General features: G+C 48.0%; 1 protein-coding gene across 2 annotated transcripts in view; it reads right to left on the bottom strand.

Moving 5' to 3' along the window:
* SHC2 (SHC adaptor protein 2) overlaps window positions 1–21,687 on the bottom strand; it is a 175,465-nt gene that overhangs the window by 43,663 nt on the left and 110,115 nt on the right. For both annotated transcript variants that reach the window (XM_069217509.1, XM_069217508.1), the window contains exons 2-4: window positions 20,954–21,024; window positions 8,650–8,710; window positions 3,518–3,637 (exon numbers count right to left, since the gene is read on the bottom strand). In XM_069217509.1, coding sequence (XP_069073610.1) covers window positions 3,518–3,637; window positions 8,650–8,710; window positions 20,954–21,021 — 249 coding nt within the window. In that variant the 5' untranslated portion in view covers window positions 21,022–21,024. The remainder of the gene's footprint in view (window positions 1–3,517; window positions 3,638–8,649; window positions 8,711–20,953; window positions 21,025–21,687) is intronic.

The following is a 21,687-nucleotide window of genomic DNA, read 5'->3' as shown; positions in this document are numbered from 1 at the left end:
GGAGTGAGGGGGCAGCTCCTTAATGCAGACAGGAGGGGTGAAATCATTCAAGCTGGCACACTGCAGGGTGATGTGTCAGGAACATGCCACCTCTGCTCTTACAAACCAGCTACCCCAGTCACTGGCTGCCCCAGAGACACCAGGAGTGAGGGGGCAGCTCCTTAATGCAGACAGGAGGGGTGAAATCATTCAAGCTGGCACACTGCAGGGTGATGTGTCAGGAACATGCCACCTCTGCTCTTACAAACCAGCTACCCCAGTCACTGGCTGCCCCAGAGACACTAGCAGCGAGGGGGAGCTCCTTAATGCAATGTAACGCGTGTTTTTGTAACAGGCACACTTGTAATCCTTCTCCTCTTGTATCTCTACTTTGCCTATTGTGAAGCGCTCTGACACCTTCGGGTAAAGTCCGCGCTATATAAAAACGCATTAAATAAATAAATAAAAAACACCGGGGTGAAATCATTCAAGCTGGCACACTGCAGGGTGATGCGTCAGCAACAGGCCACCTCTGCTCTTACAAACCAGCTACCCCCAGCCACGGGCTGCTCCAGAGACACCAGGAGTGAGGGGGCAGCTCCTTAATGCAGACACCGGGGTGAAATCATTCAAGCTGGCACACTGCAGGGTGATGCGTCAGCAACCGGCCACCTCTGCTCTTACAAACCAGCTACCCACAGCCACGGGCTGCTCCAGAGACACCAGGAGTGAGGGGGCAGCTCCTTAATGCAGACACCGGGGTGAAATCATTCAGGCTGGCACACTGCAGGGTGATGCGTCAGCAACCGGCCACCTCTGCTCTCACAAACCAGCTACCCACAGCCACGGGCTGCTCCAGAGACACCAGGAGTGAGGGGGCAGCTCCTTAATGCAGACACCGGGGTGAAATCATTCAGGCTGGCACACTGCAGGGTGATGTGTCAGGAACCGGCCACCTCTGCTCTTACAAACCAGCTATCCCAGTCACTGGCTGCCCCAGAGACACTAGCAGTGAGGGGGCAGCTCCTTAATGTAGACACCGGGGTGAAATCATTCAGGCTGGCACACTGCAGGGTGATGTGTCAGGAACATGCCACCTCTGCTCTTACAAACCAGCTACCCCCAGCCACGGGCTGCCTCGGGTAGGTGTGCACTATATAAATACCATGTACATACTCTGCGCAAGTCAGCTCGCAAAAACATGGACAGGCACGCTGACTCTTCATATACAGAGGGGGACCACTAGCGAGGCGTCTGTGCGAGCAGCTACAAGAGTAAAGTGTCCTGTGCCCCCCAGAATAAAAGCTACAGCGTGCACGTCTCTCACAAAGAGACGCTGCGCAGATCCCAGATGAGAGTTACCTCCAGTAACTGGACCACCAGCCACATAACACCCATGCTGGGGATGTCAGGGAGTGTGACCCCCAGCAGTGAACCTGGGGCAGTGAGGAGCGGGTGACTTACAGGAATATCATGAACACAAAGTCAAATATAGTACACCAGCCTGTTGTACTCCGAGCAAAATACCCAAAGACGTGGTATTACAAGGAAGAAAAAAACTAGGCCCCAGCCTAGGAGCGATGGTGGTGAGTATCTTCTTGCCCAAGCTTCAACTCACTAAGCAGCACGTACTGCCGAACTGCAACATCTTGACGTAGATGGGAGCCAAGCTTCCTCCCACAAAGAAGAGGCTCAACTTTGGCGGTATCGCAAAAAATCTATGCTTCATCTCATTAAGCAACGTGTTGATGACATCACAGAGAAACAAAGCTTTATCTCATTAAACAAAGTCATGATGACATAATTATAGGAGCCAAGCCTCATGTTGTTGATGACCTCATAGAGGAGTCAAGCCTCATCTCATTATGCAAAGGGTTGATGACATCATAGAGAAGTTAAGCTCCATCTCAGACTTGACAAAGTGTAGATGACACCATGGAGAAGGCAAGCTTCATCTCATTAAGCAAAGTAATGAAATGTGATGACATCACAGAGGACAACACACTAAATTACATAAAACTGAGATAGATGGGATGCTTGAATTCATCTCAGCCACTTGTAATTTTTCGGGGCTGCATCCAAGTCCCTCATTATTTTGCACTCCGTGCCACTTCAGTTTGGACCCAGCCATTTGCAAACCAGTCTCGACCCTCCTCCAGTATGAACAGCCCAGCCAAACCTGCCAGTCTAGGTCCTCCCCGAACCAAAACACAAGCAACAGAGGAATAACCATGGACTGGCGTGCGGCCTGAGTAATTACTAGTGACTGAGATTAATTCAAGAATTCCATCCATCACTTTTTTGTATACTTTAGTGTGTCGCTCTAAATGGGGCAGGTATACCCATATGTTGGTCCTGCACACACTATGCAAATGAAACCAAGCTATACCTGACTGATGAGCTATAATAAGAATTAAACTGGTCCTACGTGCTTGTGTTCCGGTTCAGAGAAGAATTGATATAGCAGTTTGGGGTGGACTATTCCCATTGGTTTGGCCAGCCAACTGGGTTGTAATAAGTAAATCATTCCACAGCAAAGAATGGAGAATTACAGATAAAGTCTCCGTCACCCTCTGCTGGGCAAGCAGAAATCCTCCAATTCAGACAAACAGTTTTCCACTTACCCAAACCACAACGGGGGTATAAAGGACATGATAAATAGAGCAATAAGTTGCAGGAGAGCAGCGTTACATCTTTTTAATAGCCTGTCTCAGTGTTATGTTGGTTGGTAAAATAGGGTTCATGCCCAAGAGTGGCCTGAGTGCTCCGATTAAGGTCTCATGCACGCTCCTTGGTGGGACACCAGATGTCAATAATGGGTGTGTGTCATGCACTCTCACTGGTAGGACACCAGGTGGCGTAAAGACTGTGTGTCATGCATTCTCACTGGTAGAACACCAGGTGGCGTAAAGACTGTGGGGGTCATTCTGACCCTGGCGGCCGGTGACCAACAGGCTGGCGGTGCTCCCAAGGGCATTCTGACCGCGGCGGTTCAGCCGCGGCCAGAAAGGGTAAACCGGCGGTCTCCCGCTGGTTTACCGCTGCCCTGTTGAATCCTCCATGGCGGCGGAGCGCGCTCCGCCGCCATGGCGATTCAGACACCCCCTACCGCCATCCTGTTCCTGGCGGGTCTCCTGGGGGCCCCTGCTGTGCCCATGCCCCGTAAGAGGGCCCCGCAAAGTATTTCAGTGTCTGCAAAGCAGACACTGAAATACGCGACGGGTGCAACTGCACCCGTCGCACCTTCCCACTACGCCGGCTCCATTCGGAGCCGGCGTCCTCGTGGGAAGGTAGATTTGCCCTGGGCTGGCGGGTGGCCTTTTGGCGGCCGCCCGCCAGCCCAGGGCAAATCTCAAAATACCCTCAGCGGTATTTTGACGGGGGAACATTGGCGGGCGGCCTCCGCCGCCCGCCAATGTTAGAATCACCCCCTGTGTGTCATGCACTCTCATTGGTACAACACCAGGCGGCGTAAGGGGTGTGTGTCATGCACTCTCATTGGTAGAACACCAAGTGTCATAAGGGTTTAACTCATTACCTGCCGGCTCGTGGGCACCATGAGATTCAGGCCGTCAGTGGAGATGTTTACAGCAATGTTCATTCCTGCAAATCGGAGGTTGCTTTTGCCAAGGATGTGGAAGAGGGCTTTATTTGGAGCCTGAAAAAGTGAAGAAAAGCTGCCAATTAGTAAACAGAGCTGCCAATTAGTAAATAGCAGAGAAATCTCACATCATTAAAGGATGCATTCTCAAGAGTTGCACTGCAGCAGTGTGTCCCGCAGCTCTAGCATTCAAAGTTAAACCCCTGTGCATTGTGGGAGTCGTAGTGTAGACGTCTGATGTAAATTTGACACACTTTATTTGCTTTAAGTGGGGTGTGTGAAAGCCAGATGCAACCTCTAGTCTCATACTAAAAAACAGTGGTGTCTCTAAAGAGGGCCCAGAAAGCTCTATGTTTCCTGGCCCCCATTTGTGCCCACCATGACAGATGCTGAATGTGCCAGGAGGCGACAGGGGAAAAACAGACACTGCACCTCACCTACATTAATTAGTCCTACTGGCTTTCATTGCAAAGCAGTGATGTTTGCCTTAAATGTTTAAATCTGACTTTCCATATATAGCAAGTCGCCCCATCAGACTACCTGTGGCCCAGTGCGTGCCACACTAAAACGCACTGCCAGACCAGACTTTACTTTTCCGGCTGGAGTATGCTCTCGCTGTGTCGGTCAGGTTGCCACCGGCATACGCTACTATGTGTCTTTGATCACCTTCTTTGTCATATTGTCCTAGGATAGCTCTAAGTCCCACAGGACTGGCATCCACAGTGATCTCAGTCTTCTTGCAGGGATTAAAGTATGCCAGATTACTCTCTTATTCAACGGTGTCTTTGATTGCATTGAACGCTTGATCACATCTTGCAGACCATCTGAACGGTTGTCCTTTTCTTGTCAGCTCCCTGAGGGGATAGCTGATGGTAGCATTGTCCTTGATGTGCCGGGAGCAGTAGCTGGCCATCCCAAGAAACGATCGGACAACCCCAGCAACTTGAGGCTGGGGGTGTCAGTCAGGGCCATGACTTTCTCGGGGTTTGGCCTCATCCTGTCACCTGAGAAGATGTGCCTATAAAACTTCAGTGTGGACTTGTGGAATTCGCACTTGTCTGTGTCGAGAATCAGGTTGGCTTCCAGAAGGGCATGACATGCCTGGTCCAAAACTTTGTCATGTTCTTTGACTGTGGCCCCAAATATAAGGATACCGTTGCAGTAGTTAAGGGTGTTGGGAATGTGTTGGATTACTCTCCTGATCGCTTCTTGAAATATCTCAGCTGCTGATGAAATGCCGAAACTGAGCAGTTTGTACCAAAATAGCCCTTGTGTGTTGAAAATGTGGTGATGTAGTGTGAACTCCGAAGTTCGAGATGGTGGTAGCCCTTGTTTAGATCCATCTTGGAGAATACTTTTACCCCATTTAGTAGTGTGATCATGTCACTGATGTGGGTGCCTGGATGTCTTTCTCGTTCAATGGCATTGTTTGGGGCTCTCATGTCCACACATAGATGTACTTTGCAGCCAGATCCTCGTTTAGGTACCACTACCACTTGGGACACCCACGTGGTGGGTCCAGAGGTTTTCTCTATGATATCTGCCCGGAGGAGGTCACGTAGTTCGCTCTCGACCGCTTGTTGGAGGTGAAAGGGTACCTTCCTGTGATGCTGGGCCACTGGTGGTACTTGCTCTTTTATGTGCAGGTGGACTTCAAAGCGAGCCAGCTTTCCAAGTCTTGTGAACAGCTCCGGGAACTTGTGTACAATGCCCAGTTCATCCTCCCCTCTATATAGTATCTCCACCAGCCTTAGTCGTTCGGCAGTGGGTAGACTTAGGAGGAAGTCTGCTTTGGGCCCCTCAATCACATGAATCTGTGCCTGTACCGTTCGGTCTTTGTATGTGAGAGGTGTTTGAAACAGCCCTAAACATAGGAGAGGGCCTTTGGCCACCCACATGTAGACTTGAAAAGCTGCTTTGTGTAATTTAGGCTTTGTGTTTCTCCCGTTATATTCTGTGACACTGATGCAGTTGAGGGAGGCACCACTGTCTAGCACAAATGTGGTGAAGTTTGTTCCCATTTGTAGATGAGGCCTTAGGTATTTCTTGAGTTTTTCGTGGTCAGCAACCATGCAGATGTTCTCCTCACTGTCTCGCGAGATTGGTGTGAGCGACCCTGATTCACAGGATTCAGAGCATCGTGATCTGTATGTGCTACACAGGGAAAGGCTTGCTCTGGATGAGCTGGTGGAGCGTTCCCAGCGGTCACACATGGCCTTCGCATGATGATGTGGCCTGGGCTCCCTTGATTTCCATTGTATGTTCTTCTGCAAGGCCTGGCACACCTTTTCAAAGTGGTGTTCCTTTCCGCAGTGATGACGGTGCTGGCCCAATCTTGGGCATGGATCAGTTTGCAGGAAGTCTTGGCCGAAGCAATGGCATTTCAGCTGTTGCTCCTTCCTCGGACCCCGCTTGTTGGGGCTGCGATGATGCCCTGTTTTTTGGGGATGGTTTGTAGATTTCAAAGTCCTCCGGCGTCCCGGTGACTGTTGTTCCTTCTGATGAGTTTGAAGCCTGAATGCCTGTTCCCGTTTCACTAGCTTTCCTTCTTCCATCTTCTTTGCATGTTCTTCTGCTTGATCATTGACCTTTGACATTTCTTAAATTTCGTCCGACGAGTAGCGTTTCTTTAGGAGGTGTCTGTGCAGGGACTCAGATTAACATCCTTCAAGGATCCACAAGGAAAGAGCATCTTCAGTCATGAAAGTGTCACAAGCGCAGTACCGGGCTAAGCGTTTACTCGTAAAATGAACTCCCCCATTGATCCATCCCTCTCCTGCGATGCTAGGTTAAAGATGTAACGTTCATAGTCGATGTTCCTTTTATGAAGAAATGCTGTTTTAAGTGTTTTGCAGACATTTTGATAGGTTAACGCAGTGTCTGTCCGCAGTTCCTTAAAATGGGGCCAACCTCCTTTCTAATGAGGTTATGTAGCGCAATTAGCTGTTGCCCAGGGTAAGTGACTTGTGACCCTTTCATGAAATCTTCAAAGTCTTCCAGCCAGTCTTGCCAGTGAAGGCCCTTGCCATGCCCGGACATGAGGGTGAGAGGTTCCGGCGGGTGCAGAAATGGGACCCCCAGTATGGCTGGTCTGTGCATGACGTGAGGTGGGGAACTAGGCGACATGACATGGACCCGTCTCGGGTGACGTGGACATGTCGTGATGTTCTGTGTCTTGAGTCCGCCAGCTGCTAAGGTGCGAGGCATGTCAGGTAAGTAGTCACACTGATGGATCACGAAGTGTAGGCAGTATTGCGTTCGCGGTGGTGCAATGGCAGTATTAGGGTCTGCTTGGAGCCTAGAAAGGCAAAAAGCTCCTGCGGTACTGGTTTTGCAATCCCAGTGACTGGGCACTATTGTGAGCCTCTTCAGTGTTCCCTCTGTATGCTTTTGTATGGGTGCCTGGCCTTGAGATGGCCACTGTCTGTTACTCACAGCTCATTGACTGAGCTGCCAGACACCAAGATTGTTGCCGTAATCTTGCAGGACTTCAAAGGTTTGTTTAGAGAGCTGGAGGTAAACAGCGCTCCGGTTACCTCCTTTAGAAGCCCACTGACGTAGACTGCTGGTGGCACATGGCATGTGGATGCAACCGGGGTGGACTCCTGGCGTTGCTCGTACTCTGGGATGTCTTCTGCGTGATCGGGGTGGGTTCCCAATGTTGCGCTGCAGTTGTGGGAACTTAGTTCCGTGGCACTCCAGTGTCGTCACGCGGCAAATGGATGCGACCAAGGTGAGCTCCTGATGTCGTTCCAGTGTCTTCTGGCGATCAGGTGGGCTCCGATATTGCGCTGTAGGGGAAGGTCGTGCACGCCGCTGCACGATGCTGCTGCGCTGCATGATGCACAGAGTGGATGTGACTGGGGTGAGCTCCTGATGTCGCTCCAGCGTCTTCTGGCGATCAGGTGGGCTCCGATATTGCGCTGTAGGGGAAGGTCGTGCACGCCGCTGCACGATGCTGGTGCGCTGCATGATGCACAGAGTGGATGTGACTGGGGTGCGCTCCCGGGTTCACTCTCTCATCGCCAGTTGTAGTGTCATGACCCCAGGAATGATGAGGTGCAGCCCTGGGTGAGTACTTGCTCGTTTCTTTTATTTGTTATTTCAGAGCCCCTTCGTCCTCGACCTTTCTCCTTCTCGTATCTCGTCTTCTCTGTCCCTTATCCCTCCCTTTCCGGTTCTTGGCCCCTCTGACCCCGCTGGACACTGCGCTGTCCCCTGAGGTCCTAGTGCCCTCATGTCGCTGCTTCTATCGCGACATTACAGCCACTTCTAAGGACTGGCTGGGAACTGCAGGAGATGTGGGGAGACCCCTTTGATCTCAAATCCATTACAACCAGGAAAGTACAGACGTGAATTGCAGAGCCTGGGAAATGCTGCTCCCCCGTCAGGGTAACCAGAGGCGTGCTACTGTTAAAGAGAGTACCCAAGCCAGCACTCTGCCCCTGTTTCTTTTCACCCCACTGCCCTTCTGGGTCAAACGAATTTAATGGTGATCTTGTTGGATATGTCTCATCCAAGTGTTCAGATGACACCAAAAGTAAGATCCCTTGTAATCAAACGGCCCAAGCTCCAAGCTGAACCAGGTGCATGCACAGTGAGATTTCAGGACTACTTCATAGGATCAATTTATATATCATACATCTAAAAGCAAATAATTTTAGTCAGAGGCTGCCCTGAAAATGTGGCCGGGAGCCAGCCCCATAGGCTCTTCTGCAGACAACCCTGGACAACAGGGACTGTTAAGGTAAATTCAAACTCCAGAAACACAGAATGAGTTAGGATGGGAATGCGATGGGCAGGAGTGGATCTAGTCCAACGCCTTCTAGAGTATGTTTGTCTTCTTCAGTGTATGACTTCTCCTGCAACCCAGTAGAAACACACAGAGATCTGATGGGATTTGTGCAAACCCTTCTCCCTGAGACCCACCCTGCAGCCTCCTCACACCCAATCCTTTCAGGACCATCACTTATAACAGCCCCTACCCCGTTCCTCTTCCCCCAGACATAATCCTACCCCCACCGGTCGCTCAGCGACTGGCCCTAGATGTCTTGGCTCTGTATACGCACCTTTTTCTTCCAGTTGCCTTTGACCCCAGGGACAGCCTCGTACAGCCGGTTGATGGCCTCCCTGTGACAGAAATGCATCCGCGTTAGTTTCATGAATGGGAATGCAGATGATATTTTAATAAAGATGTGCCCACATATATCACAGGTCTTGGTTTAGTCAATGCTTTGTTGCAGAACATGGCATTAGCTACATGATAACTCAGACATTAATAAGAGAAAGAATGGAGGGTGAGGGATATTTGTGGGGAGGGGGTTCATAGCTTGACAAATTATCTTCTTAAATTTTGGTTTCTTAGCTAGATGGGCCTTCTTCTGGACAAGAACTAACCTTTCAATTTCCTTGAACACAAGAGCTCTGCAATCTGGAGTTGAATGCCATAAGGCCCTGTGGTAAGTTACCTGCCATTAATGAACATCCGTGGTTGGAGTGCCAATCTGGAAGGATCAGGTTCTCCTTAAGTTTGAAGTGAGGCTTCTTGCGCTATCAACGGTGTGATCTTTTCCGCTGGTGTTTCTACACCCCTTCTTAATGGAGTGAGAAGGCCAGGGCCTCTACATCAGTCAGCTTCGACTGTATCACACGGTGTCATACCAGGCTAAACCCCACATTTTTACAGGCAGGGACTTTCCATATTGGGTGTTTGCTTGGAATTAGTGCCAATGACTAATGATTCTTCCTGGCATAGTTCTTCCACATCAGATCTGGATCTTCCATGAACCTAGCTGTAGTGTAGGACACAATGTGGTATTTCTTCTATGTTGATATGTTGAATATCCAACGTAGTGTTTCTTCTCTGCTCATTCTCTTGAGACAGGTGTTTACAGAATACCACCAAACATCGAGATAGTGCAATTAACATAAATTTCTTCTTTTAATCATCAAAATGTCCTGCGCTCAAGTCTGACTTCGAACTTAACAATTTTTGCCTGAGTAATGAGTAGTTAGCGTCTGGCACCGAAGACCTTGTCACTATACTAACATCAACTACTTTAGTGGTTCACCACTGAGCCTTTGTGTAGAAAATATGTGGTTTGAACTCTTTTTTTTATGTATTGCGAAACTGATTGATTTTACACATTGACAAACTTGCCCTCTGGATTTTGGTAATTCTTGTCACGCAGAAGCGACTTCTGAGACATACTCATCCCATTGCATACATTCTTGAAACCACCTTTGCTGGTCACAGGAAAACAAATGAACACTAATATTTTATGACAGAGAAGCATGTCACTCAACAAGGTTGTTCTTCACCTTTGAAGGGATTCTGTGCACATAACCTTTAGGACGCTCTCGCGTAAGGCTGGGTTGCCAGTGCCTCATCAGCTCTTGGTGCCTGAGGATTAACTTAGCTCTGTGATTGTCATCCGCAGTGTATATGAGAAGTCTGGTGTCTCTTAAAACGTGCCCAAGGCCACGCTGTGTTTTATGAATGTCTGCATCAAAAAAACTGCAAATCGTCGTGGGGAGTGCGCCCCTTTAGTCTTGGTTTAGCACTGAAAATTCTCTATGTTTTAATAGGCTCCCCCTTGTTCTCAGCAGTGTTTATGGTTTCCTTGCTGTGCTTTGCACTCTGCTCTGCCAAGTTACCTACATCATGTCCATGCTCAGGTGTTACCCCTGGTACTGCTCTTGGGTTCCCTAGTCTCAAGGGCAAGAAAACAGTGGCCTGAATATACAGTAAAGGTGGCTCTCGAGCCCTGGGTCCTGGATGCAGTTTCTGCTCCTTTCCCTCTCTGGGGCCATCAGCAGCAAGTAGGAGGCTCATCAGGGGTCTGTGGGTGAGTAAAGACCTGTGATGTCACTAGGAGAGTTAAGAGCATGTGACGTCACTCCACTACCTCTGGCATTTTAGTGAGCCGAGGTCCATGCTCTAAGTAGAAGGACGATGTGGAGGGACCCAGATGTGAGCAGAACATAGCATAAATTAGAAGAGGAAGGCCTGTGGCCAGGTGACCATCAGCGGGGGGATCCTGAGATCTTACCTGTCGACACCTCCAGAGCACAGAGCCGGAAGGATCAAGGAAACCGCGCATACACGGCCTGCTGGAAGGGTACATGGTGCAGGGCAAACCTCGTGTATGGACAGACTTCTGAATCTGAGCAGGTATGCATTTAGCATCAGAGATACTTTAGCAGAAATGCAATTCCTTAAGGAGAACAACGTTAGATGCATTTTAATCAGAAAACCTGTTCTATACCTTGTGCCATTATTTGAGATGGAAAGTGGTGGGCGTACTATGCAGGGACACCATTTGTATTAACAAGGTGTACTGAGTACATAGAATAGATATGTCAGCAAAACAGCTTTCCATATAATTTACAATCTTATCCCAAACACATAAACATTAAAAAAATGTCTGGGGACAATGGAACTGAGAAAACAAGGGTAAAGCTGAACACCAGGCAGGTCTGGAATGTCAGAGAAGCAGAAAAACTGCAAGACTGAGGTGATAATTTTGAATTCTGCGGTCTTTACGTAAGACCGCCGCGGGCGCCAAGATACCGCCAGTGCTGCCGGTTTAAAGACTGCCATATTACGATGTTGTGCTGATTTCCGCACAATTTCGGGTGGAAATCCGACACAGTCGGCCTGGCTGATGTCGTAATAGAGACGGTTTCCACCGCCAGCCCTGCCACGCCTACAGGACTCCGCCCGGCGTATTACAACCTGTAACACAGCGCAGTGGTTTCCTGCAGGGAGGTGCGGTGGTGGAAAGCACAGGGACCCATCCCCTCCCAGACGACCACCTTGCTGAAGGAGGTCAGTTGATCATCCAAAAGAGGGAGGGGTTTGAGGGGGGGTGTTGTGTGAATGTGAGTGGTGTCTGCATGTGTGTATGTATGCGGGGGTGGGGATGTCTAAGTATTAGTGTGTGCATGCCGAGGGGGGAAGAGGGTCTTGTGTGTGTGTGAGTGCGTGTATGCTTGTGCAAATGTGGGGGGGGTGTATGTCTGAGTGCATACATGTGAGTGAATGCGTATGTCTGAGCGCATGCATGCGAGTGAATGATTATGTCTGAGTGCGTGCATGCGAGTGAATGCGTATGTCTGAGTACATGCATGTGAGTAAATGCGTATGTCTGAGTTGGTGTGAGAGTAAATGGGTGTATCTGAGTGAGTGTTTGGGTACGAGTGTGTGGGGGATTTGTAAGTGAATGCGTGGGTGAGTGGGGTGCATGAATGTAGATGTGTGGTTGTGTAGGGGGTGTCTGCCAGCGACAGGAATGGAGATTCCTGTTACCGGGTGTATGACCGCCAGCATTTTCGTGGCGGTGCGACCGCCATGAAAATACTGGTGGTCTGCCGAGTCGTAATGCTGAAGGCGGTTTTGCGGCTACCGCCAGGCCAGAGATACTCACCACGGCCTGGCGGTCCCACCGCTCTGGCGGTACGTGCGCTGTTTCGGCGGTTTGGCTGAAGTCCTAATAAGGCAGTCTTTACTGCCGGCCCAGCGGCAGTAAGACCGCCACCGCGAGTCTGGCAGTCCAAGGACCACCAGACTCGAAATGAGGGCCTGAATGTTTCTGAGGTTCAGTATCTGGAAATAAATTATCAGCTTCGATGCAACTCACCCAGGGCACCTGCCTGCTGTAAGAATTTATCTGTTACACAATGTCAACCTATGACCTGTAATAATCGAGTTTAGGTTGTTGATTAGCATAACACAACAGGGAAGTTCTCTTTTTAAAGGAAATAATCGGTTCTGTGGGGTGCTGTGTACTTGCACTGTGGTGAGTTTTGGGGGACAGAAGAGTCCAGCAGTTGAAACACTCATGCATGCCTGTGCTGGCCTGCTTGGTGGGTGGGGGGAGGGGCAGTGCATCTGGAGCTCTCGCGGGATTTGGGGCATTCATGCCACACTCATCCAAAGAGGGGAGGGGTCAGGATCATGTTCCCAACCCCTCCCTCCCCAAGAACTCCCATGACATTCAGCTGTCATTCACTGCAGACAGCCGAGCTGGGCCGGCGATCCGCACATCCATAATTTATAAGTCAGCGGTGAAAGCTTTTATCCTCCTTCTTGAAGGTATTTGTGCTAGAGTCTACAGTCTCCGGGCTGGGGGCTGCGGCCCCTGGCACCCCTGCCGGCCCTCAGTTCCATAATATCTGCTGGCACGTGGAGGCGGCAGGATGGCACGTGTCATGCTTCTCCTGTGGCAGGAAGAAGGCTGTGGTTGGGACATGCACTGGAATGTTGTAAACATAACGATGAAAATCTATGGAGCCTGGCATCAGATGCCCAGCTCAGCCTCATGCGAATCCTGTGCCATGGGGTCCTGAGGTCTCTCGCTGGGCCCTGCGAAGGACCTTGGGAGGCCATGGTCACTTCCAGTCGCTTGTTCTCTTCTGAAGTCATAGCCTCCTTCAGAAATCCCACTGAAAGACCCTGTGGGCACTTGGTCACCTTAAGACCCACCCCCACCGAGGCCTGAGCTTCCCCTCCAGAGCCCAGCCATAGATCCAGTAGCGTGAGGGCTTTAGTCACCTTTAGACTAGTCTCCACCAATGGAGCTCTCAGCCTTCTACGGTAGGCCTTAGGGAGGGAAAAGGGGTTCTATTACTGTCAGGTCCGTCTCCACCTATCACTCCCTCCTGGAGGTCTTTGGTAGGTGCTGCGTGGGCGAGGACGTTCATCACTTTTAGGCCACTCTGCCAGCTTCCTTCCAGACATCTGAGAGTTCTGTTACCATCAGGTTCATCTCCTCCCGACAAGGACGCAGCTCCCTCCTACAGGCATGTGGTAGACATTTTGTCATCTTCTAAAACTGGCCACTATTTCTGAGTCAAAGAATAGTAGTTTGCACCTTTAATTAACCTCCAAACAACATTTCAATTTTCTCCAATATTGGATCTTTCATAGATTCACATGCTTGAATCTTTCCCCATCGTCGAAGTGGGAGTCCCACGGTACCATAACATAGCAGTGTGTATCATTACCACAGGCCCTAATGGGAATGAACAGTCCCTGTAATAACTTTGTTTTTAAATGACTAAACTTGAACTATGACCAATCAGGCGACAGCACCCTGTAGAACTCTCAAGAGAGACTGCATTCCTCAGGTTTTCTACGGCATGTCATGTGAAGGGAGTCTCCCTGATCTCTGATCAGTTTTTCCTTCCTTCAACCTAAATAATTCTGCTGAAAATGTCTAATACTTCCTAAAAAGGACTCTTCAGATCCTGTAAGTTGTATGGAAGAAAACGACTACATGTGGAGGATGAAGGATTGTAAGATCTGTAAAACTTTCTCTACAAAGACTTTGAAGGGCAGAGAGAGGAGACTACTCCTGCGGCTACAGAAGTCTAAACCCCAGAAGGTTACCACTTCTGAGGAGGACAGTAACATCTCAGAGAGGTCACGAAAAAAGGCAAGTTCCTCTGATCAGGGGACATCTGAGGAGAGTAGAATGGCCTTGAAAACACATCATAAAGATCCTCTGAAAAAGGAGAAAAGACACCACATCTCCACAGAGGAGGCCTCCTCTCAGCCCACCACCCCATCTCTAAAATCTGGAGAATTATCCACAACAAAGCAAAAGACTGATTTAAAAGCACCGTCGATGACGACATTGTTGCCAACAGCAGTCTCGTTGACGACGATGGCGGTTGTCACTGACTCGTCCACGAGGCCATTGTCGACAGGAACAATGTGGACGACAGCCGTTGACGCTCCCATATTGTCAAGAATATTCACCCACCATCGACACTCCCACCAACGACTATGCCATTGACTGCAACTTCGTCAATGACACCAATATCGACGGCAACACCAACGAAGACATCGTTGACAGTGAAACAACATTCATCAACGACAACAACTCCAGTTCCAACCATTGCATCAATGGCAACATCGTCAACAACGACGTTGATGGGACTGTTGATGATGATTATAAAGGTGGCTACAAGGGCATTGACTCCAGCGCTAACATCTTCCAATAAGGTTTCACCCTTTCCTCCATCCCATCTGTTGGATATGGAGGAGTCAGATGATGATGGACCATTTGGGCCTCCACACAGTCTATCTGAATTATCAGTTAAATGCCAAGAAGATGATGACCTTGATGAGGAAGTGGAACAACATTATCAGCAATACTATGCTTCTCGGCCAAAAAGACATTATGAGCACCATTATGAACCTCAAAAACGACAGGAGGAAGTACAGTTACCTGTTTCTTTGGTCCAGTATTCTTCAAGCTGTGTTGCAAGATTACAGGAGGAGGTTTCCTGAACCACCAAGTGACTAGGAGGCGCTACCACGTCCACCAGCTGTGCCAACTACGCCTCAGTAAATCCCTCTGCCTGTAACTCCAGAACGAAGGCAGGGCCAAGCATAGCGGCACCACCAAGGGAGGACCCCTCTTTATCGAAGGATGGAAGGGAAGAAGGAGAGATACCGATCATGCTCCTCCACAGAATGAGTGGGATGACTCTCTAATTCCCACACCGTCACCTCCACGGCCACACCCATCAGATTCTCCCCCAGAGGACGTCGGGGTTTCATAATTTGATGGACAGAGCAGCGACAAGGTTTCACCTCCCAACTTCTATCAAGCAGGCTGACTGTTTCCTATATGATTTTAAGGAACATTCAAGAAAATCAGTCAGTGATATCCCCACGATTGGCTACATCTGGCAGGAGGGGATAAAGATAATGAAGAACCCCGCTACAATGGCTACAATGCCACCCCGGGTAGACAAGAAGTGCAAGGCCCAGGATGAATCTCCTGCTTTCCTTACAGGTCATCCCAAACTGGACTCCGTGATATCGCAAGCTGTGCAACGTCGCTCCAAAAACCCTTCCGCTCGCGTCTGTACACCAACAGACAGGAAGGGTAGACGTCTGGATAATGTGGGCGAGAGGTTGTCCCTCATGTTTGACATTGTGGTACAAGCAGCAAACTCTGTCCATCCTCGGCAGTTATGATAGGCAGATGTGGTCTAACATCTGGAACCTCAAAGAACTTATCCCTGACAATAAGAAAGCCGAAGCAGCAAATATCTTGCAAGAGGAGGAGCGCACCACATCCGATCCTGTGGGTGCGAAGATCTCCAACCATCTACCCCAATGTAAACAGATAACAACGGACAAATGGGTGTTAGACCTGGTCACTTATGTCTATACCCTAGAATTTGTACATAGACCACCAAACAATTCTCCAAGAAGATCGCACCCCCCTCATCTTCATTTACTGAGGAAAGCAGCTCTCACCATGCTTACAAAGGGAGCAATCGAGAGAGTTCCATTTTCACAAAAGGGCATAGGCTTCTACTTAAAAAAATGAAACAAATTCATACGCAAGCAATCAGGTTACCCTCTCCGATATCCTGTGCCTCCTCAACAGCAGAGATTTCATGACGACTCTCGACTTGCAGGATGCATATTTCCACATCCCCATACATCCCAAAAACAGAAAATATCTTCACTTCACAGTGGCCGGTGCCCATTACCAATTGAAAGTCCTCCCATTCGGACTCAAGTCAGCACCTCGCATATTCACCAAGTGCCTGATGCTGATTGTGCTTTTTAGAGTGATTAGCAAGATGTCCCTCTCTTTTCTGTGTTCTTTAAACACTGTTAAAGAGTAATCTTCTGACAAGAGACAGAAGATACTTGTGCCAATGGATGAGAGGCCAGGCTAGGGCACAACTCCCGATAACATTGTCACCCTAAGGACGCTCCGTCCAGAGGACCCTCACCCTGCAAGCTAGTGGTGGAGAGCTTAGGCAACGTCACAACTCCTGATAACATTGTCACCCTAAGGACGCTCCATCCAGAGGAATCTCACCCCACAAGCCAGTGGTGGAGAAGTCCAGGCAAGGCCACTTCTCCAGATAACATTGTCACCCTAGGGAGTTTGAGACCAGAGGGCTCTTGAGCCACGAGCCAGTGGTGGAGGGCCCAGACAAGGCCACATCTCCAGATAACATTGTCACCTGGGGAGGCTCAGTATAGAGGGCTCTCGGCCCAAATGTCAGCACTGGAGAAGCCTAAGCTAGGCCACATCTCCAGATAACATTGTCACCCTGGGAAGACTCAGTCCAGGGGTTTGTCGCCCCTCAAAAGTGCTAGTGATCCTCGTTTCAAAGATGGAGACCAAGGGAGGTTGCTGCTACCACTTCAAGTAACACGAGGAGGGGTCATAATAAAAAGAGGGTCTCCGACCTCTTTAAAGTTAAGAAGAAAAAACAACCAACAGCTTTCAGAGAAGTAAAACCAACAGACAGACTGTTTTTTTTTTGTTAGGAAACTATTATCTGCAAAACCCACTCACATAAACTTTAAAGGGCCAATGTTCCCCTTAAAAATGTATAATTTGTACAGCATGAAGAAATCTCCACATTTTGCAATATCATGAAATAGCAAAATGAGGAATTTATAGACAGAAGTGTGATCTTGCACACCCTAGCCTCAATATTCCTGCCTACGAGACTAGTGAATGATTGTGAACCGAGTTACACAACCCCAACTCTTGTGGTGTGTAGCTATTTGTAAAAACATGCAGAAAACATACTGAGGGAGATGTGTGCAGGAGTAATTCACATGTGCCCATCCAGCTCCTTGCACCATTATACTGTCTCTGAAGCAGGGATAAAATGTAATTTAACATTTAAAATATAATTGAAAAACCACAGGAAAGAGCAAGTCTTAGAAGGTACTTTGGAATGCAAGCGCTCTTCAGCTCCCTAGAGAACTTAGCACATGATTGAGTGAAGGTACTCTGAGAGAGTACTGTAGAGTGTTAGCACTCTTCAACCACTAGGAGAACTTAGCACATGAGGGAGTGAAGGCACTCTTAGAGTACTGTAGAGTGTTAGCACTCTTCAACCACTGGGAGAACTTAGCACATGAGTGAGTGAAGGCACTCTGAGAGGGCACTGTAGCGTGCAAGTGCTTTTCAGCTCCCTAGAGAAGTTAGCACATGAGTGAGTGAAGGTACTCTGAGAGAGTACTGTAGAGTGTTAGCACTCTTCAACCACTAGAACTTAGCACATGAGTAAATGAAGGCACTCTTAGAGTACTGTAGAGCGTTAGCACTCTTCAGCCACTAGGAGAACTTAGCACATTTGTAAATGAAGGCACTCTTAGAGTACCGCAGAGTGCAAGAGCTCTTCAGGTCCCTAAGAAAACTAGGCACATGGGTGAGCTAAGGCACTCTTAGAGGGTACTGTAGAGTGCAAGCGCTCTTCAGGTCCCTAAGAAATCTAGGCACGTGGGTGAGCAAAGGCACTCTTAGAGGGTACTGCAAAGTACAAGCGCCCTTCAGGTCCCTAAGAAAACTAGGCACATGGGTGAGCGAAGGCACTCTTAGAGGGTACTGCAGGGTGCAAGCGCTCTTCAGGTCCCTAAGAAATCTAGGCACGTGGGTGAGCTAAGGCACTCTTAGAGGGTACTGCAAAGTACAAGCGCCCTTCAGGTCCCTAAGAAAACTAGGCACATGAGTGAGTGAAGGCACTCTTAGAGGGTAGTGTAGAGTACAAAGACTCTTCAGGTCCCTAATAGCTAACCTCCTGATATCACCCTAACCACTGGAATAGCCTGATTCGTAGTCCATGCATAATTAGATCTCTAAGATATTAAAAGATTTTCCCCAGGATAATTAGAAAGGGTTAATTGGCTTATATGAAAGGCCAGCCCACGCGTATCCATAGTTTGTAATTGCTGTAGCACAGTTGACCACTAGGGGTGAGCAAAGCTTTTCTAACACGGACGAGGCTTCCCAGAGAGACCAGTTATTTGTCTACAATTGATCGCTGAGCTATCTGCTTTTTTAGGTCGAGTGCACAAGCGCTCTGGCCTGGTGTAATCTACCTGTGGGCTTTTAACCACGCCCACCGCAAATTCATCACTATCACTCGTTCATGGGCTTGCCTTTCAAAAATCTTTTGTTATCATTGGTGAATGCTTTACGTTTGTCCCTCCTTGGGGCAGTTTTGTTACTACCTTGTACAACAACCCTGTTACATGGGTAATTGACCTTTTGCTGATATGTTTGACTGCAAGCAAACTTCTTTTTTTTTTGTGTCTCTCCTTCGCGCTCATGCTCATTGCGGCCATGGCGCTTTGAGTCAGCTCATTTATGTCAACTGTTTTACTTTTCATTTTCAATTTATGAGCAAAGAAAAGTCCATTTAGGAATTTACAACGCTAATAGCTGTAACTCGAGCAAACGAGAGACCCATTGCATTGCAAATGCTTGTTGTAAATTATTGCCACGTCGTACTTATTCCCCACACACTAGAAATATTTCCTGTCCGTGCTAGCTCTTGATGTAATGGATGTGCCATTTAACTTGAAAACTGTTTCCCTCACAATTTTGTCAAACTTTTTTCTCAAAACCTTTTAAAATGGGACTAAATTATCGATTTATAGTCAAAGACCATCATCGTAAATCTGTTGAGGAATTTTTAATATAGAATTGGCGATAAACAGGCTAATGAAAACAAAATGGTGAATGCCCCTCTAAACAAAATAAGATTTGGCTTTTCTTTTCGCCCCTTCACCTTCTTCCGCTATTAACCACCCCTAGTCTTCTCACCTTCCTGTTCTCTTGGAGACTATGCCACCCTCTCACTCCATTCCTACTTTCTCCATGTTTCCCTGCCACACCCATGGGCTTTTTGTCTGTCTTTCTCTCTCTAGCTCTCTCGTCCTTCTCCTCCTACTTATTTCTCCTCTCTTGCTACCCCCTGCCACTTTTCCTCTATTTACCTTTGCCTGTCTTCTTGTTTACTTCTTCTTATGCTTCTGCTTCTTAATTTCTGGATCATGGTAGACATAGAAGAAAGATTACTGTGGCCCCTTTTTGGGCTGAGCGCGCATGCGCTCCGGCCTGTTGTAATCTATCTGTGGGCTTTTACCCACGCCCATCACTCTCACTCGTTCATGGTCTTGCCTTTCAAAAATCCTTTGTTATCATTGGTAAATGCTTTACGTTTGTCTCTCCTTGGGGCGGTTTTGTTACTGCCTTGGCCACCGACCCTGTTACATGGATAATTGCACATTTGCCGATACATTTGATTGCGAGCGAACTTCTTTTTCTTTTTGTGTCTCTCCTTGGCGCTGGTGCTCATGGCGGCCGTGGCACATTGAATCGGCTCACTTATGTCAACTGTTTTACTTTCCATTTTCAATATATGTGGCAAGAAAAGTCCACTTAGAAATTTACAATGCAAATATCTCTAGCTCGAGCAAACGTAAGACCCATTGTATTGCAAATCCTTGTTCCTTTTCCCTTCTGATCTTTTCTATTTACTCTTAACTAAGGCTCCAAGTTTTCTGTTTTCACAGATTTTTACAGATAAACACAGACAGAAAACAATATGTTTCCTGTCTTTAATTATTTTTAAAAGTGGAAAAATACTGAAAATTGTGCTTGTTGTGAGTGACACTCCGTGCTGTCTTTTGTGAATCCAGGACAACAGCTGAGCAGTCGACAGCATGGAAAGTTAAAGAACAGGTTGAGATTTCCCTAAATACAGGCAAATATTAATTTATATTTGTAGCACAATGCTGGTATGTACCTGTGGGTGTAGTGGTTTGCTATATTTGGCTGCTTAATTTGCTAAAACATGACAGGCATCAAAGTACGAGCACAATTATCATTTAAATAAATGTGGAAATATACCATTTTACGACTCCATTTACTCTCAAAACACAAATAAATATAGATAAATATCAACAAGATGGCCAAAAAATAAATATGGATAAATACAGATGGAAATGTTAAACAAATAAATATCAGAAAACCGGGAGCCATATTCTCACCATTCCTCAGTTTTATGGTGATCGGTGCTATCCTGGAAGTCAATTGGAAAGCTGACCATTTCTTATACTGCTCTGCACTTTCCAACATCCCCTTTATTTAATTAGGAAAGTTCTCAACCTCGTGTTGCTGTTTCATGACTACAAACACCACAATGCCCCGTGTACCTGAGTTAAAAAACTATGGCTTAGGCAACATTACCAGCCCAGTGAGAGAGTAAAGTGGGGTCCCCCCCTAGCGCAAGCGATAGGAAGGTGCCATTCTTGTTTCATTTTTCACACAGTGCTAACACCACAAACACCAGAATGCTTTTCTCTTTATGGTGCAATTCACGGCCAGTGGAAGTAGGCCTGGAATGCTTCAGCTCTGTTACTGATCTGAGGGCATCAGAACTGAGTGCGTGGCAAGGATGAAGTTACAGGCTGCTTCTGCCCGTCACTTGGATGCCTCTAGGGCCAGGAAATAAGCGGGCATCTACCCTCCCACTCACAGGGCTTCAGCTCTGAGGCTGAAGGACTAGAATGCATTCACAACTTACCTTGTGACCTGGGTCCGCGTGTTAAAATCCAGCGACCGCATGGACCTCAGCACCTCGATGCAGCCCATATACTAAAAAAAAAAGAACTGATTTAGAAAAGATCCAGAGACTTGCTTAAGGAGAGATAAGATTACTAAAACATTCCAATACTCCTCATCACCCCTAAGGATAACTCTAAGGTAATCCCAGGCACCGGTAGGCATCACTAGCTTGTCCAGTCCTTCTCCCTAGAGCTTTGGACTCTCTAGAGAGGGAGCATGAGTAAGAGAAGATATCTGTCCGAGAGAGTACAACAGACTTTGCAGTGTTGTTTCCAACCCATATGCACACAACCCAGGGATGCTTTAAAGCTTTTAAATAGATCCCTCTAATCAACTGACAGATTCTGAGGTGAGCGTGGAGTCAGCCCTGTGTGTGAAAAGGCTGAAATTGGCATTTTGAAAAATGTATTTCTGGATCCCAATTGAAGCAATGACGCGTGGTCCCTTCTTGCACCTGTAAATCCACCCCACAGCATGAGCTCTTTGAGCTCCGCATGCACTCTCACTCTCGCTCGTATCACAAGCGTAGGTCCGCGAAGACGCACACGACTCTATGACAGCCTCAACGCCCTCCTCCAGGTGGTACTCTTGCGATAGATCTAATCACAGACCACCAGAGATCTTTGTGCATAAGGCAAGTCCATACTGCCGCTCATCCTTGAAGGGAAATGCAAGGGAGGGATCCCCGTCAAA

This window comes from Pleurodeles waltl, chromosome 12 (assembly GCF_031143425.1).
Source record: "Pleurodeles waltl isolate 20211129_DDA chromosome 12, aPleWal1.hap1.20221129, whole genome shotgun sequence".
NCBI classification, from domain to species: Eukaryota; Metazoa; Chordata; class Amphibia; order Caudata; family Salamandridae; genus Pleurodeles; species Pleurodeles waltl.
This window is presented reverse-complemented; position numbering and strand designations above follow the sequence as displayed.